At 40.2% G+C, this 25,100-nt stretch overlaps 1 protein-coding gene across 1 annotated transcript in view; it reads left to right on the forward strand.

Annotated features, from left to right (window-relative positions):
* The first annotated feature begins 7,056 nt into the window (after window positions 1-7,056).
* The window catches only part of LOC114642222 (gastrula zinc finger protein XlCGF57.1-like), a 51,030-nt gene continuing 32,986 nt past the window's right edge, over window positions 7,057-25,100 (forward strand). The window contains exons 1-3 of the mRNA XM_051927941.1: window positions 7,057-7,525; window positions 10,746-11,103; window positions 15,470-16,230. Coding sequence (XP_051783901.1) covers window positions 10,782-11,103; window positions 15,470-16,230 — 1,083 coding nt within the window. The 5' untranslated portion in view covers window positions 7,057-7,525; window positions 10,746-10,781. The remainder of the gene's footprint in view (window positions 7,526-10,745; window positions 11,104-15,469; window positions 16,231-25,100) is intronic.

The following is a 25,100-nucleotide window of genomic DNA, read 5'->3' on the forward strand; positions in this document are numbered from 1 at the left end:
CTCTTATTCTTACTATTATACAATAAAACCATACATTTGATTTGCGTCTGTAACAGCCTGTGTAAATGTATGGTACTTGTAAAGGTTAGTGGTTTTTATTTATTTTTTTATTCAGTTTTATTCCCTCAGTCCCCCCGATCTGAGACTGCTGTTTTCAAATAAAGACGTGCTATAACAGAGGTGAACTCTGATGATGATGAGGGTTCTAAATCGGAGAAAGAGAACAGAAACGTCCACTCAGATATAAAAACAATGTAGCTGCACCAGGCGTAAAGGCGAAAGAAAGATGGCACGGTTCGGAGGTCAGGCGTTATCCTGCCGGTGAATCTGACACACGCATGTCCTTCAACGAAACAGCAGGGCCTACAGAGCTCGCCAAAGTATCGTATAAAGTTCTGTTTGTGATTTATGTTTTTTGGTGGTCTTTATATGAAAAACATTTATATTTCACTTATATATACTCCAGATCGAATGTTATTTACCTTGATTTATTTACTTATCTTCCTACAGCGTAAATCACAAGTTGTCTGCAGAGCTTCTTCTTGTGTTTGATCGACTCGGGTATTCCCACAAAAAGATCCCAGTCGTCCCACTGGAGAAAGACTTTCAGAGTCTGTGGTGATAAAGCTTATGGAGCCGTTTCCGGACAAAGGCAGAACTGTAACGATAGACAGCTTCTCCCCAGTGCTTTCGCTGACTGAAAGACTTGGTGCACCACAACACAACTCTGCTTGGCACCGTAACTAAAGTGTGATGGGCGCTTCCACCTTCAGGTGCAGACACTTCGGTATTTGAGCAATGGTATCGAGAATGCAGGCAGATTCTTCTTTTTGGGTGCAAACACCGTCAGCATGGCACTGCCGGAGCTAAATACTAGCGTGGAGAATGGCACATGTGCTGAAGTGACTTTAGCTGCAGATGGAAGTTCAGTGAAGCAACATGAAGAAGTTGTCTATTGTTTGTCCAGAAATGGCTCCATAAGTTTAATGACCACACTCTCAGAAAATCTTTCTCCCGTGGGATGACTGGGATCTTTTCCTAAGTAAAGAGTGGCATTGCACGTGTGTTTTGTCTCCAAATCCGCAGCAATCCAAAATCTGTATGCCAAATTTATCCGGCTTGGTTGAGCTATATTGCAAGAAAGGACAATGGACCTTTGGTTGGAAACGGTTGCTCATCAACAGTAATCTGTTTCCCTGTGTTGTTAGCTCAAAACAGCATTGCCAGATGTCCGAGATTGCAGCAAATCTGTCGTTTTTTACATGTTCTGCAAAGGTGTCTTTATTGGTGAAATTGTGAGTAGTAAACTGCCAGAGGTGGAAACTTTAGGCGTTTGTTAGCACAAACTGACACAAGAGAAATTTCAGAATATTACAAACTGACCTTCTTCAGGGAACAGCTAACAGGTCACAACCTACAGATGGTGTGCAACAATTATGTTAAATGAAGCCTTGCAAGTTCAACCAAACAATTTGCACTGGTGTCCCGACTTCTGTTGATTGTGCAGAAGCCATCCATGTGTCTTAAAGCAGAGTTGGAACAGACGGTGTTACTATAACCTCGACTGTCTCTGTAGTTGACTGCTTATATAGCCTACCTGTTCACCAGTCAAGGTCATTTATTGCATTTCAACTGATTAAATTTGTGTTCTAAAACTTCCGATGAGCAGTGTAGACAGTATGGTTGCAAGCTTGCTGATCTCCAAGGCCAAAAACAATGTCACTGGTCTACAAACAAATATTTTTTGTTTGCTTCTGGGAACTTCAGAGTAGGTCTTTATTGAGTTTTTCACACTGATTTCATATAGTAAATCGGAATTAAGCTAGCACGTCAGGTTTTTAAAATACACATCATTGCTGCTTTGACACTTTTGAATATCAATATAATATTTCAACACGATATCTGGTGTTTGGACTCTGTCTCACCAAAATTGTTTTGATGTGTTTATTCTGAAAACAAACCAGAAGACGATACCAGAGACACATTAAAGCATATTTAAGTCAATTTACCTCAATATAAAAGTGAGGTCAGTGTGCCCATAGATGTCGGAGGCACTCGCTTTTGCGCTTGTACTGCACATCCGTCTCCCTTTGCAAGAACCAACAGTAGTCACCCATCATGCTCAGAGTGAATTTTTCCCCGATATCAGTTTTCCATCACCATCTTGATGAAATCTTTCCCCATACTCATCTCTGACATCACTTAGATTTGGTGGAAAAAAAGTCAAGATGAGAATGTAAAAAAAAAATGCGTCTTCAGTGACATTCTGGCTCCCGTAAGCTGATATACTTTCAGCAGGTTCTCCACAAGCTCAACATTATTCTCTGCTCGGTGACTGTCAAGAAAATTCTGGACAACCTGCACGAATGAGGGTGCTGATTCGTTTCCTTTTGAACTCCTCGTCAAGCATCAGTTCACCGATTTCAGCACCAACAAAACCACCTTCCTTAATTTTGGCTTCACTTTTCTCGAGACCAAACTTATTTCTTAAATGCTGAAACGCATCGCCTTTACTGTGCAGTCACCCTAGTTGTCCAAGACCTGGAACATCATAAATAAAAAAAAAACGGAACGTGCTGGACGAAAACGGTTTTCAGATTTGGAGTCAGCAAGTGAAATGTGTTAAAGTACAGATGAAGGAATCCCAGTAGCAAAATGCTTGTTGACCAGTGATCTTCAATGTCATCTCTAAATTGGGGGAGCTTGCGCCCAACAATGCCTAGGATGTGCTGCCTGTTAGAGGTGGTGCTGAACGAATAATGCTGAACTCGCAGGAGCTGTTAACCAATCTCTCACACTAATTTCTTTTTTTTTGCCATTCTGTTATGGTATGTAAAATAGAGGACATCCAACTCAGGAGGCCCTGTTCTGTCGGTGAGGTCCACAGCCTCAGTGTTGCCTGACGGAGCGTTGTGCACAGGGTTCATAGCTGTTGTGCGTTCAGTCCCAGTCTCTGCACTTTTTTCCCCATTTTGTTTCAGTACATAATACATACGACCACAGAAAGATGATCAGTTCTCTTCTGATTGTGAGGTTCAAAACGAGTGTGTTCTTTCTTCCTAATTGCTACATTTTTTGTACTTCTGAATGAGCGTTCATTTGTTGTCATTATAAAAAGTCGCGTAAGGTAATATCAGTTTAAGTAGAGGGTCCTCTTCAATTGCTAATTTTATAAAAATCGACGAGAGCACTGACTTGTTGTTTACAGCGTACCTGGCAGGCAGTGGCGAGCTAGTTAAGGCTTTGGCCTTCTAACCCTGAGATTGTGGGTTTGAATCCTGACACTGGGTGACCCTAAACAAGTCACAAACAAAACAAACGTAACCAATTGTATCTTAAATGTTGTAACTCGCGTCGGAAAAAAGCGTCGGCCAAATAAATAAATTAATATGAATGATATGGTATTATTACTAATTACTAATAGATTGCCTACAAAACAGTCTTTTTTTCTTTCTAAACAGATTTTCAGGACTTCTCTTTTCAATTTCCAGGCTGAAGTTAAGATAATGAAATAAAACTTCTTTGCCGATTTAGTATCCCGTCACTCAAAGAATCCTAGGGTCTTATTTAAATCAATGAATGCGGCCATTCACCCTCACTCTGCGATGGGATTAAATAGCATTGTTCATTCATGTGACCAGTTTCTATCATTCTCCATCCATCCATTATCCAACCCGCTATATCCTAACTACATTGTCACAGGGGTCTGCTGGAGCCAATCCCAGCCAACACAGGGTGCAAGGCAGGAGACAAACCCAGGGCAGGGCGCCAGCCCACCATAGGGCACACACTAGGGACAATTTAGAATCACCAATGCACTTAACCTGCATGTCTTTGGACTGTGGGAGGAAACCCACGCAGACACGGGGAGAACATGCAAACTCCATGCAGGGAGGACCCGGGAGGCAAACCCAGGTCTCCTTACTGTGAGGCAGCAGCGCTGCCACTGTGTCACCACTTCTATCATTCTTTGTCAGCAAAATCGATACTATCCGCCATGGCATTGTTCAAACGGGCTATGAACTTTCTACTGTTAATCATGACATTGTCTTAGAATCCTTTGATCTAGTCTCACTCTCACAGCTAAAAAGAACTATTGACACCCTTAAACCAGCCCCCAGTCCTCTTGATATTGTACCACCACGTCTCTTAGTGGAAGCCTTTGATGTGTTGGGCCCACCCTTATTAGCCATCATCAATGATTCTATTAGTTCGGGAGTTGTGCCCTCATTTTTTAAACATGCTGCAGTACATCCACGTCTAAAAAAAGGCAGAATTAGATCCTGGAGTTTTAGCCAATTTTCATCCAATTTCCCAACTGCCATTTCTGGCTAAAATTCTAGAAAGAATTATTTATAATCAATTGGTTGATCACCTTAACTCCAATAATTTATTTGAGATCTACCAATCTGGCTTTAGGCATTATCATAGTGTTGAAACGGCACTCCTGAAAATGTTCAACGACATCTCTCTTATTACTGACTCAGGTGATGCGGCAGTCCTTCTCCTCCTTGACCTGTCCGCTGCCTTTGACACCATTGACCATGAGATATTGCTGTTGCGGCTTGAACATCTTGTTGGGCTTAAAGGGGCTGCTCTTAACTGGTTCAGGTCATATTTAACTGGTAGACACTTTTCAGTGACTTTTAATTCCTCTTCTTTTTTGACTGCTCCTCTTAAATATGGTGTTCCTCAGGGATCCATTTTGGGTCCTATTTTATTCTCCATATACCTTCACCCTATTGGAGCGATTTTTAGGAAATTTAACATTTCTTTTCACTGCTATGCTGATGATACTCAGGTTTATATTCCTGTCTGCAACTCTACAACAAATCAACTCCACAACTGTCTGTCTGAACTAAGATCCTGGATGGCTAATAATTTTCTTGATCTAAATCAAAATAAAACAGAGGTTCTTATAGTGAGTCCATCAGCTAAAGCCCAAATTGGTCTTGGACTTCTCGATCTTTTTCTGTCTTTTCCAAACCTCAAGTCCTCAATCTTGGTGTTACCTTTGACAGTAACCTCTCTTTTGAGAAACAAATAAATTCTGTAGTCAAGAGTTGCTTTTTTCAACTTCGTCTATTAGGTAAGATAAAGCCTTTTTTATCTTCTAGGGATCTTGAGATAGCTACTCATGCGTTTATTTTTTCTCGCCTCGATTACTGCAACTCGCTGTATTCTGGGATTAGCAAATCTCTGATACACAGGTTACAGTTGGTCCAAAATGCTGCCGCTCGCTTTCTGGTTGGGGCGAGAAAGTATGACTCTGTCTCTCCTACTTTGGCTTCTTTACACTGGCTGCCTGTCAGTTTTCGAATTGATTTTAAAATCTTGTTGCTAGTTTTTAAATCTTTACATGGGCTTGCTCCTGCCTATTTATCTGAACTGTGTGTTTTACATCAGCCATCTAGAGTGCTTAGATCTTCTGGTCAGCTGTCTCTGGTTGTCCCTCGTACCAAGTGTAAAACCAAGGGGGACAGACAGGGCTTTTACAGCTGCTGCTCCTCACCTGTGGACCTCTTTACCTCATCATATAAAGGAGTCGTCTACAACTGAACTGTTTAAAACAAGAATAAAGACTCATTTCTATTCACTTGCATTCAGTGATCTTCAGTAATACTGATGGCTTCCTCTTTGTAATTATATAACATTACTTCTATTTTTTATGTGTATAACATTACTTCTATTTATTATGTATTTTTTTGTTTTATGTTCATATATTTTACTTCTATTTATGTTTTATGTTAATTGTTTTGTTTTTCTTTTATTCTATTATTGTAAAGCACTTTGGCCACAGCATTACTATGTTGTTTTAAATGTGCTATATAAATAAATTGACATTTTCTTTCTTTCTTTCTTTCTTTCTTTCTTTCTTTCTTTCTTTCTTTCTTTCTTTCTTTCTTTCTTTCACTCCCGTCTCTAGTGACATCTCCTGGCCATTTGTATTAACGTTAAACAAACTCATAGAAACTTGAATGTCATTTCATTTTTCGCCGCTAAGGACTGACAACGTCCAGAAGGGTATTCCGCAGCTTCCAGTGTCTCATGACTAAAAAGAGAAATAAATTAAAAAAAAACCTCCGACATGTAGAATGTACCAAACGACAAAGAAGAGTTTTAACACAACAAAATAAGAGTACGTGGAGCCCCGGCTGTTTAATGATTTAATTTCTATATACTTTATTAATCTCCGAGGAGAAACGCCATTGTACAGCATTATTGCTGCTGTTATTAATATTACAATTGGCCCTCTTCTTTTCTCGAGATCGCCTTAACTTGTTAGCCCCAATGTTGTGAAGGTTTAAAAAAGAGAAAATTTTCAAAACAAACGTCGTGATTTCTCCTTAAATGTTTTCTTTGTCCATCCATCCATTATTCAACCCGCTGAATCCGAACACATGGTCACGGGGGTCTGCTGGAGCCAATCCCAGCCAACACAGGGCGCAAGGCAGGAACCAATCCCGGGCAGGGTGCCAACCCACCACAGGTTTTCTTTGTTCTGACTGAAAATAAAGGCTTAATCCTCTACTTTGCCATCATTATAGGTATGCACATTTGAGAAAGAAGATGAAAACCTTAAATTAACAGATGATACCATTCCATCAAGTAATGAAATATTTCGATTATTAATATTTCATATTAGATATATTTTGTGGAGCTCACAATTAACGAGTTCCCTACGAAGAAAAGTCGCCGTCACCGTCAAATCTGTCACAAGTGTTGATCGTGCCGTCCTGTGGTTCGACTGGCTAAGGCTGCGCGTGGTGCACACTCGATCGCGTTTAGATATTAGGATGAGAAAAAGTTTTGAGAGATACTGTGAAAGGGTCACATAAGAGATCTCCGTTCTGTTCTGGAAATATTTCCACTTAGAATCGCCAACAAAAATTCAATAATTTGCGCAAGGAAGCTCGCATATTTACATTAACCCATCTTCTGTTCATTGCCACTTGAGGTCTATGAATCCTGCGTTGTAAAAGATTACTACAAACCCACTGGGGCAGAAAAAGACAATATATGTCAGCCACAGATTTGAACATCACTTAAAACGCTTACTGATGAGTGTCCTGCGCACTGTCGCGATGGCCACGTCGGCTTTGAGAAAGCTAACTTGAAGTGCCTCACTGCCTTTCTGACAGGATCGAGATGAGGTGGAGTAGAATCTGGATCCTTCCGATACGCAGTGCTACCCAAGTAAAATATGATCGTCGCTGATTACACTTTTACCATTTTCGTCACGTTACAAATGTGTTTTGCTACGCATTCATTGTTTTAAAGGGATACAGAGAGAGAAAAGGCAGGCAGAGGCACAGGGGTTCCTATAAACATGAGAGCGCGAACGCGCGTGCACGTAAACAGCCGGCAGGAGACGTGTGTGTGACGTCATCAAGTGCGACGAAAACTGAAGTGAGCGCGCGCCTTATGTCTCTAAACTTGAGAAGTGCCCTGGAGGCAGTGATCGAGATGGTAGCTTTTTTTTGTCGCCGAGGGAGTCGTCTTTAACTTAGTCCCAGGGACAGAGGTAAGCGTTCTGAGGCTAGGGTGGGTCACTGTTTGAAAGTGGGGCTTTGCATCCGTTAGGCGAATTGAATCACAGGCAAGTGGAGTCATAAGGATCCCGCTCGAGTGAGTTTCTCCGTGTCGCGTGTGACTTGCCACTCACTGGCCTCCGTGAGCGGGTCTCATTTCAACCTCCAAGAGGCTGCACACACCGCCGGCGATCCATTCAGTTCAATGTTGTATGTTTCCTTCAGTTAGAAGTTCGGTTTCTTCAGACAGACATAGCGCTTTTTTGAGATTGTAAAGCAGCTGCAGTCACGCGTACAGCAGTTCAGTCAAAGAGCAGCCATTGTGTTAAGGAACATCTGACCTAAATAAATAAATAAATGTGGAGGTTGAAAAGCTTTCACAAAGTAATATATTTTCTTAACTGTTTTAGTCGCATCTCAAGCTTGTTACTGTAGACAAAGTTCTATCTAATATATAGCGCCTTTCACATCTATCTATCTGAACTATTTAATAAATCAGTGCAAGCAAAGGCAGTATATGATGGTATCCATTTGCAGAAAGCCTTATTTTATAAAATTTATTTAGTATCATAATTAATTATATAGTACTTATATGAGCTAAATGATGCATTAAAAATATGGAGCTACTTTAGAACATTTACAGTATGTTAGGCAGAATGCCCTGAGTGGTCTTGACCCCTTGCAGATTTCTTTACCCTCCAAATTTATTTATTTATTGTCATTGAACTCCTCTTTAGAGACTTGACACCTGATTTTGTTTATAAGGACTCTACTTCTCAATTAATTTTATACCTCTTTTATGAGTGTGTATTATGTTTTTTTTGTATGTTATTTTTTCATTATTTTTTATCTCATTTTAATATATTTTTTTTTTTCTTGTACTGTTTTCTTCTTGTAAAGCACTTTGAGGAACATGTTGTGCATGAAAATGTGCTATTGAAATAAATGGAGTTATTTTCTGAATGCAATAGCATGTAGCAGTCTTTGACGAGTAGTCTCCTTACCGATTCTTCTTTTTTTTTTTTTTCATTTTCAAGCCAAAGAAGGGATTTTTCCAAAAAAACTAAACAATACAAATGAAATAGCCAACAGATTCTGTAGTACTTTTGCAGATCACACAAGCATTTCTTGCATCAGAGAATTTGCATTGTGTTTAACTAACCAGGTTGTATCTTTTTTTGATATGATGCGACTGCAGTTAAATGTTAATTCTGGTGCGTCTACTGAATCGCATACACACTGTGGAGATTCATAAGATTTTTTCTTAACGGTTACCCTCATAGGATTCTGACAGGTTAGCTGCCGTGTCAGACCCTTTGTGCATATTGTGGTGTCGTCCAGGACAGAACACAACTGTTGAGCTTCATTTAAGTAGGGAAAATGTTGAGCAAATTAAGCAAAATTTTAAATGGGAAAAACTGGGATAAGATTCGAAGTGTGAAGACAGTCAAGCGGCAATGGAGCTGATGTTAAAGTGTTTTAAATCTCATGCAGGACGCATTCATGCTGAAATTTAGAAGCATTAAGAAATTTAAAGACCAATCCACCATGGGTAATTAAAATGATTAAAAAGAAACTGCAAAGGAATAATAAAAAAAATAAATATCAAGCAAATCACCAGGACCAGATGAAATGCCTAAGGAGTTTAGTGGGTACACATGTAAACCCTTGATGTGCATTTTTCAGAAATCACCATACATTGTGGAAGTAAACAATAAAAGAAGACGGGGAAATAATCTTTTGTTATTTAAAATGGGTGATCAGACTGATCCAAGTCACTGTAGGCCAGAAAGTTTTTAAGTTGTTATTTCTTTACTTAACACTGCAAGATAAATGTCGCCAGGTATACCAGATTAGCCAGTTAACTCCCACCGCTAGGTGGCAGTATTAGAGGGACGTTCACCTTAATGATAAAACCAAAGATTTTCTGAGTTAATGTGGAGCATTTAGTTCTTCAAGATGAAATTCTTCAATTTGAAGCTTTATTTTGCATTATTGGAAACAGAGCTGAAATAATGTTTTGAGATTTTATGGAAAAGTCTGCCAAAATTCTGTCCTCTCATCATTAGGTTCTTTTTCCAGTTTTATTTTTAACCTAATGCCTCAGTTTTACCTGACCATTCCCAGTTTTAAAACAGAGATGTCCACATTGCTATGAACACAAGTCCTTCATATTTAAAAAAATAATAATAATAGTAACTGGATTTAGTGGGAAAGTATTACATTAATAAATTCAAAGTCTACAGTGGCAAATGCCTTATTGTGTATGTTACTTACACATTCACTAAGCGGGATGCTGGATATTTTAGTTCTTAGATTTAGGGAGGACAATATCCATGAAGTCCATTTGTGTGTCATGAAACCACTTTCCCTGTAAAAAGCTGCAGTTGGATGTTCAGGGATGCAGGCTGCAAATCATTTGTGTCGAACATCTCGATAAAAGCATTCAGGAGTAGAGCCCGGTGCTCTGTTACTAATTCACATGTCCCATTATTTGTATCTAATTATCTTGGGCTCCATAACTGGAGCACAATGCAGTGGCAGCAAACCTTCATGTAGCCGGTGAGCAGCCCTGTAAGGTACCAGTTTACTTAATTGATAGGTTTGTACTCTGTATTCAGAATTACCCTCTAATTGTTTGTTACATAAAACGTATTGTATTGCATGCTGTTTACATCTTTAAGGGAGAATGTCTGCTTTTGTTGAATTATTTCCATTTGCTGCTTTGATTTTATTGTACTGGTCAGTTGTGTTACACCCTGCGTTGTACTCTTTACCCTGAAAAGTACCTTAATTATGGTGCCTGCTGTCAGTGTTGCCATCTAAAATAAGATGTGCCGGATTCTCATCTTGAAAACCTGCTTGATATTTACACTGTAAATTTGTCTTACTATATCCAATGCTATTCCTTTATTTCTAACAAGTTGTAGATTCCTTAATCACTTCTTATGTTAAAGTGATATATGAAGCAAATCCACTCGTCTGCCGTTCAGCACTTTTAAAAACAAGACGTGTAGGCCAAGTAGTGAATACCGGTGGGCCACCTCAAGTCTGTTGTCCCTCAAATCCACACTTGATATGAAGAGTTAGGAGTTCCTGTTAATGTGATTTCTCTAAACTGCCTGACTTGAATAGTTAGTACTATAGTAAGAAAGTGCAATGTCTCTTGATTTGGTGCACTTATGAGGGAATTAAATTGTGTTCTTTCAACAGCAAGGAAGACAAGTTGCCATTCACTGTAACATCAAGATGGATGTGAAAGAGGAGACCTGTGAGGCTGACATAAAGACAGCAGAGTTAATGTCTGTAAATATTAAGGAGGAGGATTGTGAGTGGGAGCCTATCCACCCTAACAAGGAGAGTCCCAGCATTAAGGAGGAGGATTATGAACTGGTAACTGTTGACATTAAAGAAGAGGCTAAAGACACGTCTGTCAGCATTGAGACGCACAGACAAAAAAGTATGGAGGGTACTGAGCTCAAGGTGACGTCTGGCAGAAAGAGGACTAAGGGAGAGTCATCTGTTAGAACTCAGGAAGGCCAGCCATCGTCTTCACAGCAATCTGGAGAAAGTAAGTGTGCGTGAAAGAGAAGTCTTGTGTGGTTTATGTGATACTACGGTGAGGTCTTATACTTTATGGTGACAGTGTCTCAAAGATGTTTGGTGTCTGGGGATTTATTGTGAAAGAATTTGAGTCTCCTTTTAGAATGTGCAGCTTGAGGAATGTCTTGGGGGCTAAGCTAGGGGGTGACTTTCTCTGTTAATACTGACTGTGGACCTGCAAGAGTTTTATTTTCTACATTAAAGTTGTCAGATGGAGGTTTTTTGATTTTTTTTTTTTTAATTCTGCCTTTTTCTCTCTTCCTCTGTCAACTAGCCATGTCTCTGTTCTTCTTCTTCTTTCAGGCTGCTCCCGTTAGGGGTTGCCACAGCGGATCGTCTTCTTCCATTTCTTTCTGTCCTCTCCATCTTGCTCTGTTACACCCATCACCTGCATGTCCTCTCTCAACACATCCATAAACCTTCTCTTAGGCCTTCCTCTTTTCCATTTCCCTGGCAGCTCAATCCTTAGCATCCTTCTCCCAATATACCCAGCATCTCTCCTCTGCACATGTCCAAACCAACTCAATCTCGCCTCTCTGACTTTGTCTCCAAACTGTCCAACTTGAGCTGACCCTCTAATGTCATCATTTCTAATCCTATCCATCGTCGTCACACCCAATGAAAATCTTAGCATCTTTAACTCTGCCACCTCCAGCTCTGTCTCCTGCTTTCTGGCCAGTGCCACCTTCTCCAACCCATATAACATAGCTGGTCTCACTACCGTCCTGTAGACCTTCCCTTTCACTCTTGCTGATACCCGTCTGTCACAAATCACTCCTGACACTCTTCTCCACCCATTCCACCTTGGAGCACTCTTTATCACCTCTCTTCCACAATACCCATTACTCTGTACTGTTGATCCCAAATATTTAAATTCATCCACCTTTGCCAACTGTACTCCCTGCATCCTCACTGTTCCACTGACCTCCTTCTCATTTACACACATGTATTCTGTCTTTTTCCTACTGACCTTCATTTCTCTCCTCTCTAGAGCATATCTTCACCTCTCCAGGGTCTCCTCGACCTGCTCCCTACTATCGCTACAGATCACAATGTCATCAGCAAACATCATAGTCCACAGGGACTCCTGTCTAATCTCGTCTGTCAGCCTGTCCATCACCATTGCAAATAAGAAAATGTTCAGAGCCGATCCCTGATGTAATCCCACCTCCACCTTGAATGCAACCGTCACTCCTACCACAGACCTCACCACTGTCACACTTCCCTTGTACATATCCTGTACAACTCTTACGTACTTCTCTGCCACTCCCGACTTCTTCATACAATACCACAGCTCCTCTCGAGGCACCCTGTCATATGCTTTCTCCAGGTCCACAAAGACACAATGTAACTCCTTCTGGCCTTCTCTAAACTTCTCCATCAACACACTCAGAGCAAACATCACATCTGTGGTGCTCTTTCTTGGTATGAAACCATCCTGCTGCTCACTAATCATCACCTCACTTCTTAACCGAGCTTCCGCTACTCTTTCCCATAACTGCATGCTTTGGTTCATCAATTTTATTCTCCTGTAGTTACTGCAGTCCTGCACCTCCCCCTTATTCTTAAATATCAGCACCAGTACACTTCTCCACTCCTCAGGCATCCTCTCACTTTCCATGATTCCATTAAACAATCTGGATAAAAACTCCACTGCCATCTCTCCTGAACACCTCAATGCTTCCACAGATATGTCATCTGGACCAATGGCCTTTCCATTTTTCATCCTCTTCATAGCTGTCCTTACTTCCTCCTTTGTAATCTGTTGCACTTCCTGATTCACTATCTCCACATCATCCAACCTCTTCTCTCTCTCGTTCTCATTCAGGTATTTACATCATGATGTGTTAAACCACATAGAACAGAAGACATGTTGTATCAAACCACCCAGTTTTTCAAGAGAGCAGAAGTATTTAAGCAGAATATTTTCAACTAAATCAAGCTCAAAATTACTTCATATTTGGCTGCATATCCATTGCTCACAATAACTGCATTGAGCCCACAGGACACCAGCTGAGTGCCACAGCAACATTGTCATAAGTAAAAAAAAAAGTAAACAATATTAGTAATGACTTCGAGAAGCACAGTGCCAACACTTGTGGTTCGTAAGAATTTAGGTTTCTTTTCATGGCTGCTCCTATGGCTTGCTGTTCTGACAAGGATTAAGAAGAATACAGGCCAGTTGGTTAGAAAGGTGAGGGTGGCATGAGGGCCCGACTCCTTCTAGTGGGACCTGTGCTCACAGCCCACTACCATACAGCTCGATTGGCATTCGCCAGAGATTACCACAATTGGTAGCTCTGCCATTCTCTTCACAAATGAGAGCAGGTTCATACGGAGTACTTGTAATAGAAATGAAAATGTCTGGAGATGCTGTGGTGAACTTTATGCAGCCTGCAACCTAGTCCAGCATGACCGGTTTGGTGGTGGGTCAGTAATAGTCCTTGGAGGGTCACACAGACCTCCATGTGGCAGGCAATGGTAACCTGACTGCTTTTAGGTACCGGGAGGAAATCCTCAAAGGCATGGTCATACCATATGCTGGTGCATTGAGCCCTGGGTTCCTCCTGGTTCAGGACAACGTCTGGCGTGTGACCAGAATGTGTAAGCATTTCCTGGATGATAATGCATTGATGCATTGACTGGCTTGCACTTCCTCCAGCTCTCCTGGTATCTCCTCCATGCTCTTGAGATCTTCTTGTGACGGCATATATGGATATGCCATCCTGGAGGAGCTGGACTACTCTGTGCAACCTGAATCGGCTTCAGGTACCAACTCACTCTACCAGTAGTGACAAGGACACTAGCAAAACACAAACCTAGAGAAGACTCAGTCTGGGAGGATAAGGAGAAAGCAATTGTGTGTGTCCACCATTTCCTTTTTGGGGAGTGTCTTGATGTTGCCTCTCCAGTGTCCCTGTTGTCTCTTTCATTTGCACCAAAGAAGGTTGATTCTCAATTGCTTGTGCTTCCTAACTGGACAGATTGATATCCCTGAAGGTTCATTGACTTGGTGTTAGACTGGGAGGATTAAGTGTTCTATTCATTTTTAAGTTCCCGTATTTGAAGTATAGGGAAAGTATTGGAATCATCTGAAGATTCGATGTTGAGATTTTAATGAATCTCTGCATTTTAGACCTCCCTGACTTTCCCATACACAAAGTTTAGAGAAAGTATTGTAATTGTCCAAAAATTCCATTTTGAGATTTTGATGAATCTCCACGTTTTACACCTCCCTGAGTCCGGAAATGCCATTTTTGGAATTATGTGTGTGTGTGGAAACACGATAACTTGAGTTCACTTTCACTTCTGCCATCCAAATTTTGCAAACAAGTATTAGCTACAAAATGTAGATTTCTATCAACTTTTGGACTGTTTTTGTTAACTGGAAGTGGTACTTTACCTTTTATTCATGCAGCTGCAGAGTCGGATTTATTCAACTTTACATATAATAATTGTTCAATGTATTATTAATTTGATTTGATTTGTTATTGATGGTTCTTTAATGTACATAATATAAAAATATAATCTCTGTCTTGTGGTTTTCTCCTCAAATTTCCATCCCCGTATAAGAGAAAGTCGAGGGGTGACAACTCCTGATTTTTATTTTAGCAGTGTATTTGTTTTGCAATAAAGTGTTTTTAGTCTAAATGTGGAGTAATATCAGGACAAATTCCGATTATTAAATCTATACATGGTGCTCAGTTTCAAAAATGAAACTCTCTTCAATATTATGATAACTGAGGATTATCACTTTCTTACCTCCATTAATCCGATAAAATAAGATGTGTATTTTTCAATAGTATTTTCAAATTACGATGGCACACTTTTGCAATTTAGTTTTAGGATATGTTTGGTATTTTTGAAGTCAAAGTTAATTCTTCACAGTCATGGTATACTGTATATTAGATTGTAACATGAAATTGCATTCTAAAGTGAAGAATTTTATATACATTTTAAAAAATAACTGGCCTGTTCTTGAACATTATGATGCAGATGAAAGGTACTGGTATGACAATGTGAAAGCAAATTTTAAAATGACTAGACTTATCCTTTAACAAAATGCGACCGATAATCTTGTCAATTGTTTCTTTTACACGCAATCTATTTAGTTTATTGTTTCAACTTCTTTGCATCAGTGATTGTGCTGATGTAGGTGTAATACAGAAGGCAACATTAACAAGCTGTAATTTCAATATTGTGATTTCTTATGGTTTTAAAAGATTGTCCAGAATTTCAATCACCATTTACAGAAATGAATTTTGTGACTCAATATCCGTAATAAGACTGTACATTGAAAATCAAAACTCTTCTGTGTTTATTTTTAACTACAGGAAACAAACCTCACTGCTGTCTTCAGTGTTATAAACAATTCTGGTACAAGAGTGCTCTTCAGAAACACAGAAGAATTCACACGGGAGAAAAGCCACATTGCTCTTCTGACTGTGGCAAACAATTCTCACTTATTGGCCATATCAAGAACCATGAAAGGATTCACTCAGATGAAAAGCCACATTGCTGTCCTGAATGTGGAAAACAATTCTCGATACTTAGTAATCTCCAGAGCCACAGAAGGACTCACACAGGTGAAAAGCCACATTGTTGTTCTGAATGTGGCAAACAATTCTCACATATTAGCAATCTCCAGAGACACAAAAGGATTCACACAGGAGAAAAACCACATTGCTGTTCTGAATGTGGGAAACAATTCTCGCAAATTAGCAATCTCCAGAGCCACAAAAGGATTCATACAGGTGAGAAGCCACATTTTTGTTCTGAATGTGGCAAACAATTCTCACAAATTAGCAATCTCCAGAGCCACCAAAGGATTCACACAGGAGAAAAACCACATTGCTGTTCTGAATGTGGCAAACAGTTCTCTCAAAGGAGTGGTCTACAGAGGCACATTACAATTCACACTGGGGAGAAGCCTTATTGCTGTTCTGAATGCAGCAAGCAATTCTCTCACAGGAGTCATCTTCAGAGCCACACGAGGATTCACACAGGAGAGAAGCCATATGGCTGTAATCAGTGCGGGAAAGAATTCTGTCACAAGAGTAATCTTCAGAGACACCAGAATTCACATCTGAGAGAAGCCGTATTACTGTAATGAAAGTGGCAAACAATTCTGTCACAAGAGTACTCTTCAGAGACACAGCAGAATGGAGAGAAGTTGTGGCTTACTACAGGGACAACTTTCCTGTTCCCAAAATCCAAACAAACAAATTCTCCGTAGAAATTGTGGTCCAATATTCCACCTCTCCACCATCTACAAACTGTTCACAGCAGCAGAAGCACAGTGAATTTACATACACCTGAACCATAGTGTCTTGATGGCAATAAAATAAAAGGTGAACAATACAAAGTTCATATGGAACTAAAAACCAGTTACTGCTGGACAAAGTGATCAAGGAATGCTGTAAAAGGCAGAAACCTTAGTGTGGCATGGATTGATTACCAATAAGCAGCATATGACAGTGTACCTCACTCTTGGATCCTGAAATGTCTATGCATATACAAAATCCACCCCATTCTAGTAAGTTTCATCTCAACCGCCATGCCGCACTGGCAAACAGCCCTGCAAACATCACCAAGACAAAGAATGGATCATATCCCGACGATAAAAATAACGAGTGTGCTTTAAACATTACTCTATTTATCACCCTTATTGTTCTGCCTAGCATTAATCCCATTAAGCACTGTCCTCAAGAACCTCGCCCATGGATTTATTATCAGCTGCTGCAATGAACCAGAACCTCAGATAGTTTATTGATAATTTGAAACTGTTCAGCTCCTGCAGCTACACGTAGCAAAAATGTTTTCAGATGACATTACAGTATCATTTCAGTTTGATAAAATTGCCAAAGCAATCTTCATTAATGGAATGTTAACCTCCACTGCAAATATCAACCTCAATCAGGGGTGTGCTATTAAAAAGTTAAACCCAAAGTAAACATACAAATACCTGGGCATTTATGAAAGAGCAGAGGTGAACCGTAAGATGCTAAGACAGGCTGGCGTCAAGGAATACTTCAGCAGAACAAAATGAATCCTTAGGGACTTCCCTGTAACATGTAACAAAGAACAAGCTGTAAATCAGTTTACAATCCCGGTGCTATTCTACAGTTTTGGGACCATCCACTGGCCACTAAATGAGCTTCATAAACTGGACACCACAACATGAAAACTGCTGGATGTACAGCAACGTACTTACAAAAAACAATGTAGCCCCGAGTCTCCTTCCCAGGATCAGAAGGAAGTATGGGCCTAGTTGGAATTGACTGCACAATGGCAAGTTAAGAGAAGTTCAGGAATTCTCTCAGGACCCAGATGATTCTGGGATTCCTCACTGGGGCACATTCTCCAAAATGACTTTCTAAATTAAAATTTTTTCAGAAACTAACATATTACATAAAATCTACACTTTTTTCTTGATCAGCCTTGGCACATATGTCCGAGGACTATTTCTGGATTTTTCTTCAGCATTCAATACCATACAGCCTCACATACTGATTGGAAATCTGAATAGTATGAATGTTAACCCATTTATCACGTTATGGATTCAGAACTTTCTTTTAAATCATTCACAGTCAGTCAAGGTACAGGGCGCTGTTTCAAAAGTCATTCATTAAAACACAGGAGGCCTGCAGGGCTGTGTCTTCTCACCATTACTATTGACTCTGTGCACAGGTGACCTGCTCCATTATCAAGTGTGCTGATGTCTTTGGAGGATCGAGTGGACTGGATGGTAAGCTGGTAACCTAAAAACTCTCTCACTCAGAATGTAAAAAAAAGACCAAAGAAAGTATACTTGATGTGAGGAGACCAAAATCTATATGCTCTCCCTTTGTTATTTTGGGGGTGGAGGTAGAAATAGTGAATGAATATAAATACTTAGGAACTAACTTAGATAACAATCTTAACTGGAATGCAAATATAAAAAAAATATTCCCTAAATATAACCAGTGTTTATTTCTCCTCCGTAAACTCAAACTATTTAAAGATGACAAGAACCTCATGCTGTCCTTTTATTACAGTTTGATCCAGTCTGTGATCACTTTCAGTTTCATTGCCTGGTTTAGTGATCCAACAAACCAAAATTTGAAAAAGCTCCACCAGATTCCTAGGCAGGCAGCTAAAGGTATTGGGACTGATGGAGATGATCTGGCCAGTGTGTGTGTGTGTCAGAGGACAATGCTAAAGGAACTGGAAATCATCTTGACTGGTGATGACATCCATTACATGGAGAACTTCACTTCAGTAAATCAGGAAGGAGAGTCGCTTTGAAAACACACACTCAAATAGTTCCAGAAATCCCTTTCTTCCTAGTGCCATACAACTTTTGAATATGGAATATCGGAGAAAATGATTAAGGGTTGATATGTGTCCTGTAACCATTTACAGGATACCATCAAACTGCCTTACCTTAACCTGACTTGTCTCTCTTTGTTTTGTTTCATTTCCTGGTCTTGTTATTAGAAGCAACCAAAATGGCAAATTTCATGTTTTCATATGTTAACAGCACTTTAATACAGCAACCTTGAAGGTGTGAGCCACCCTCTCCATGAGGAGCTGGAAACTTTGTGGAGCAGAAGCTAAGACCCAGTCTGTCAAGCCAAAGCTGTGTGCCAGTAGGCTGAGAAGCCATGACTTACGGAAGAGAATTTCAGCATCTAAACTCTTGGGCCAGAATGTGTGATGATTGTCCATCCATCCATTATCCAACCCGCTGAATCCAAACACAGGGTCACGGGGGGTCTGCTGGAGCCAATCCCAGCCAACACAGGGCACAAGGCAGGAACCAATCCCGGGCAGGGTGCTAACCCACCGCAGGACACACACAAACGCACCCACACACCAAGCACACACTAGGGACAATTTAGAATCGCCAATCCACCTAACCTGCACGTCTTTGGACTGTGGGAGGAAACCCATGCAAACACGAGGAGAACATGCAAACTCCACGCAAGGAGGACCCAGGAAGTGAACCCGGGTCTCCTAACTGCGAGGCAGCAGCACTACCACTGCACCACCATGCCGCCCGTGTGATGATTGTGCCAAAATAAATTCATTATTGTAATAACCATAGAGCTGGGCTCTGTGTTGTATGTTTGTCTAGTGTGTCTGCGTCCAGTCTTTTATGTCTATGTATACATGCATTTATTATACTTCTGTAATACTTGCATTTATTAATAAATTGTATTATTCTGTTTCTTAAAATGAGGGTTTCTCAGTTACTTTGATTTACGTATATAAATCTAAAGGCTGGAGAAATGCTTCCTACAACAGTGAAAGATCAGGTAAATAAAGTAGGAGCCTTGCCAAAGTATTTGGTAAATTGCCAGTATTGCCAAACGTAAGCCTGATGATTAATTAGTCAAGTTAAAACTCACTCGATTCCTACAGTACCACTCAAAATTAAAGGTAAGCATCATCATCTACAAGTAGTTCACCCGCAGGCTGTGTAGATAAGTTCATGTTTCTTCTCCCCCTTCCTGACATGTTTCAGTTTCTTAATACAATCCTGATGCCCTACCTGCATAAAATATTCCTCAAAATCCTCCACACCTCAATTTTGGGACTTCTTGTTCTTCTTCGCTGTATATGCAGAAGAATAGCTATCAATGTTATATAAGGTGTATTAAAAATTGATCATTCCTTCCCTCCATGCTGCTAACAATTTTTACAAAAATTAATATAATGTTGGAATTACATATGCTTCCAACAGTCTTCTTCCTCTTCATCTTTTCCCATTTCTGTGTTGGGTCAATGTTCCAGGTGAACCTTCTCTATACAGTTTGGTCCTGCACCTCCTCACCAGTCAGGCCTTTTTCTTTCAGATCTTCTATTTTATTTTATCCATCCATCTCTACGTTGGCCTCCCTCGCTTTCTCCTCCTCATTTCCATCACACCTACCCACATCTTCATTGTCTCTCCTCATCGCATGTCCATAACCACTTCAACCTACCTTCCTGTACTTTCTTAGATGTCTCTAACACTATTGTTGCACCTCTCATTGTCTCATTTCATATTCTGTCCTTTTTCGTAACTCCACACATTCATCTCAACCTTCTCATTTCTGTTTCATCAAACTTCTTCTCCTTTCTTGTCCATGTCTTAGCAGTAAGAACAGCAATGATGTATGGAGCTGTCTTAAAAATCTTACAATTTTCCACTGCTGTCTTCTGTATTATTTTAACTGATCACATTACAATGTTCTTTAAGCATATTTATAACCGTCTCTATCTGTCTTGCTTTGTTCATTGTTAGTTCACACATCTAACTTGCTTGTGGCTGATTATTTACGTTGTGATTTTAAAATCAGCACTCCTGTTCATAAGCTCCTCATTATCCATCCATCCATTATTCAACCCGCTATATCCTAACTACAGGGTTGCGGGAGTCTACTGGAGCCAATCCCAGCCAACACAGGGCACAAGGCAGGAAACCCCAGGCAGGGCGCCAGCCCACCGCAGGGCACACACACGCACACACCAAGCACACACTAGGGACAATTTAGAATCGCCAATGCATCTAACCTGCATGTCTTTGGAAACCCACGTAGACATGAGGAGAACATGCAAACTCCATGCAGGGAGGAACCGGGAAGCAAGCCCGGGTCTCCTAACTGCGAGGCAGCAGTGTCTATCACTGTGCCACCGTGCAGCCCTTTTAGTGAAATTCAATGCAAAAATCTCATTCAAAAAATAAAGAAGAAAGTTAATCATACACACACCAAAAAGAAAAAACAATCTTGTCTATGATATTTGATGTAAGTCTTGTGTGTGTTGTTACATTTCTTAAGGTTTCCATAGGTTAGCATCAGGGCTCGATAGATAGATACAGTGCATCCAGAAAGTATTCACAGCGCATCACTTTTTCCACATTTTCTTATGTTACAGCCTTATTCCAGAATGGATTCAATTCATTTTTTTCCTCAGAATTCTGCAGACAACACCCCATAATGACAACATGAAAAAAGTTTACTTGAGGTTTTTGCAAATTTATTAAAAATAAAAAAACTGAGAAATCCCATGTACATAAGTATTCACAGCCTTTGCTCAATACTTTGTCGATGCACCTTTGGCAGCAATTCCAGCCTCAAGTCTTGTTGAATATGATGCCACAAGCTTGGCACACCTATCCTTGGCCAGTTTCGCCTATTCCTCTTTGCAGCACCTCTCAAGCTCCATCAGGTTGGATGGGAAGCGTCGGTGCACAGCCATTTTAAGATCTCTCCAGAGATGTTCAATCAGATTCAAGTCTGGGCTCTGGCTGGGCCAGTCAAGGACATTCACAGAGTTGTCCTGAAGCTACTCCTTTGATATCTTGGCTGTGTGCTTAGGGTCGTTGTCCTGCTGAAAGATGAACCATCGCCCCAGTCTGAGGTCAAGAGCGCTCTGGAGCAGGTTTTCATCCAGGATGTCTCTGTACATTGCTGCAGTCATCTTTCCCTTTATCCTGACTAGTCTCCCAGTCCCTGCCACTGAAAAACATCCCCACAGCATGATGCTGCCACCACCATGCTTCACTGTAGGGATGGTATTGGCCTGGTGATGAGCGGTGCCTGGTTTCCTCCAAACGTGACGCCTGGCATTCACACCAAAGAGTTCAATCTTTGTCTCATCAGACCAGAGAATTTTCTTTCTCGTGGTCTGAGAGTCCTTCAGGTGTCTTTTGGCAAACTCCAGGCGGGCTGCCATATGCCTTTTACTAAGGAGTGGCTTCCATCTGCCCACCCTACCATACAGGCCTGACTGGTGGATTGCTGCAGAGATGGTTGTCCTTCTGGAAGGTTCTCCTCTCTCCACAGAGAGACTCCAATTAAGCTGCAGAAACATCTCAAGGATGATCAGGTGAAACAGGATGCACCTGAGCTCAATTTCAAGCTTCACGGCAAAGGCTGTGAATACTTATGTACATGTGCTTTCTCAATTTTTAAATTTTCAATAAATTTGCAAAAACCTCAAGTAAACTTTTTTCACTTTGTCATTATGGGGTGTTGTGTGTAGAATTCTGAGGAAAAAATTAATTTAATCCATTTTGCTATAAGGCTGTAACATAACAAAATGTGGCAAAAGTGATCCGCTGTGAATACTTTCCAGATGCACTGTAAGTCTTCAATCTGCCTCACGAATGATTTAAGATATGAAGAGGTAGGGGGAAGTGACGGTGAAGGTGGTAGAGATGAGAACGGTGCCCATGCACAGATGAGCCGTGGAGGCAGCAATAGGCGCGCGGGCCTGAGTGAAGCGTAATGAAGATTGGAGTGCCAAGTGGAGATGTCCACGTGGAATAATTAGGTGATGGAATATGTTGCCCGTGAATTATATATATAAAAAAATTAGTAATAGAGGTTGAAGTGAAGGAGTCTGTTGCCCCATTGGGCCCTCCGCAGCAGCGTTGCATCACAGGAAAAAAAAAACCTTGGGCACAGTGGGCCCCCTCCAGCTGTGGGCCCGAAGCGGTCACTTCGTTCACTTCTCCCTACGGCCAGCTCTGGCCTCGGGACTCTCCCCTGTTCCAGGCTGAGGTTGAAGATGTGCTGTAGAGGACTACCCAGCTCCAACGCACAGGTCTTCAACAGTCGTGGCGATACTCCATCTGGACCTGCTGCTTTGCTGGCGCCAGGTGTAGGCCAAGTAGGGTTAGGCTTAAACATCCTGGTTCTTTATTGGTACTTTATGGGTGGTTCTTCATAAAACTATTGCTTCTCCAAGATCCATTTCATTCTAGGAAAGTTCTCTGCATATGAAGCTTGGTTCTTTGTGCTTTGAAAAACATCCTAATATATAGGAAGGAATAAAAAACCTGAAATCTTTAATGTATAGTACCTAGCAGGACGCCAACAGATCAAAAAAATCTAAACTTAGCCCGTGTTATTGTGTGCAGCATTATTATGTTATTGGTATTTCACTAATCTGTTACCATCTATTCATGATCATTTACTGTATGGAGCCTGTTACAGATCTAAACAAATAAAGGCTCTTTCTGGAACCTTCATGCGGAAGGGTCTTTAGGGAACCAAAAATGGCTCCCCTTTGGCATCTCTCTGTGGAACCGCTCTTATTTTTAAGAGTGTAGGAGTGCCATGATTAAGGGAGGCCGCCAGAATTCATTAGTGTCCCCTCCGCGAGAATGGTACCAAAGTGCTTTGCTATCTCTGCTGTCCGCGAGAGCTTCACATACAGTTGTGAGCTCGCCGATCCTATAAGAGGAAAACCACACTTGCAACCATACTGTATATGAAATTGAAGAGGGGGAGCCAAAACATATAAAAATATATCTCTTACATGTCATCTCCGAATCTTCGGGGGGGGGGGGTGAGGGTTTTGCGCACAGCTGGGCATACAGTCATGGCCGAAATTATCGGCACCCCTGGAATTTACCCAGAAAATGCACCATTTCTCCCAGAAAATTGTTGCAATTACAAACGTTTTGGTATGCACATGTTTATTTCCTTTATGTGCATTGGAACAACACAAAAATACAGAGAAAAAAAGCCAAATCTAACATCAACAAATTTGACTTGTCCCATGACAAAAAGGAATTTGATGTGAAATCGATTCATAAGCTTTAAATGTGACTGGATGCGATTTTCGGTTGTGCTAATTGACACAGTGCAGGTCATAAGGCACTGTTTACTGCTTAATTGGTTTTCTTTCTTTCTTTCTTTCTTTCTTTCTTTCTTTCTTTCTTTCTTTCTTTCTTTCTTTCTTTCTTTCTTTCTTTCTTTCTCCGTTCAATCAGCTTTGATGTTGATCAACGCAAGAACATCAGTGCAGCGGCAATTGTGTCGAGGCTTCGAAGCATTTGACACTTGGCTCTCTAGTGACATCTGCTGGCCATTTGTATTAAGGGTACACAAACTCATTTAAAAAGTTCAATGACGTCTGTTAAAACTTTTATTTTTGGCTACTAAGGATTGGCAACGATGAGAAGAGTTCGTACGCGACTTCCAGTGTCTGACATCTAAATTAATATAACTAACACCGAGAGGCGGAATGTACCAAACGACAAACAAGAGTTTCAATACAACAAAAGGCTCCTCGCTCAAAGAGCCCCGGTTTTCTAATAAATATGCCGATTTTACATTTTAACATTATTATTGATAGAATTTACACTTCATTAATCCCCGAGAGGAAATGCCATTGTACAGTAATATTGCTGCTATTAATAATATTACTATTAGCCCTTGTCTTTTCTTGAGATTGCCTTTACTTGACTGCTGTTTGGGGTCCCACAGCTCCAATGTTGTATGTTTAAAAAAAAATAATAATAAAAATAAAAAAAGTCTTCTTCTTCTTCTTCTTCTTCTTCTTCTTGTTATTATTATTATTATTATTATTATTTCTTCTTCCTCTTCTTCTTCTTCTTCTTATTATTATTTCTTCTTCCTCTTCTTCTTCTTCTTCTTATTATTATTATTATTATTTCTTCTTCCTCTTCTTCTTCTTCTTCTTCTTCTTATTATTATTATTATTATTATTATTTCTTCTTCCTCTTCTTCTTCTTCTTCTTCTTCTTCTTCTTCTTCTTATTATTATTATTATTATTATTATTTCTTCTTCCTCTTCTTCTTTTTCTTCTTCTTATTATTATTATTTCTTCTTCCTCTTCTTCTTCTCCTTCTTCTTCTTATTATTATTATTTCTTCTTCCTCTTCTTCTTCTTCTTCTTCTTCTTATTATTATTATTTCTTCTTCCTCTTCTTCTTCTTCTTCTTCTTCTTCTTCTTCTTCTTCTTCTTATTATTATTATTATTATTATTATTATTTCTTCTTCCTCTTCTTCTTCTTCTTCTTCTTCTTCTTATTATTATTATTATTTCTTCTTCCTCTTCTTCTTCTTCTTCTTCTTATTATTATTATTTCTTCTTCCTCTTCTTCTTCTCCTTCTTCTTCTTATTATTATTATTTCTTCTTCCTCTTCTTCTTCTTCTTCTTCTTCTTCTTATTATTATT

Source organism: Erpetoichthys calabaricus, chromosome 1 (genome assembly GCF_900747795.2).
Source record: "Erpetoichthys calabaricus chromosome 1, fErpCal1.3, whole genome shotgun sequence".
Lineage (NCBI taxonomy): Eukaryota > Metazoa > Chordata > Cladistia > Polypteriformes > Polypteridae > Erpetoichthys > Erpetoichthys calabaricus.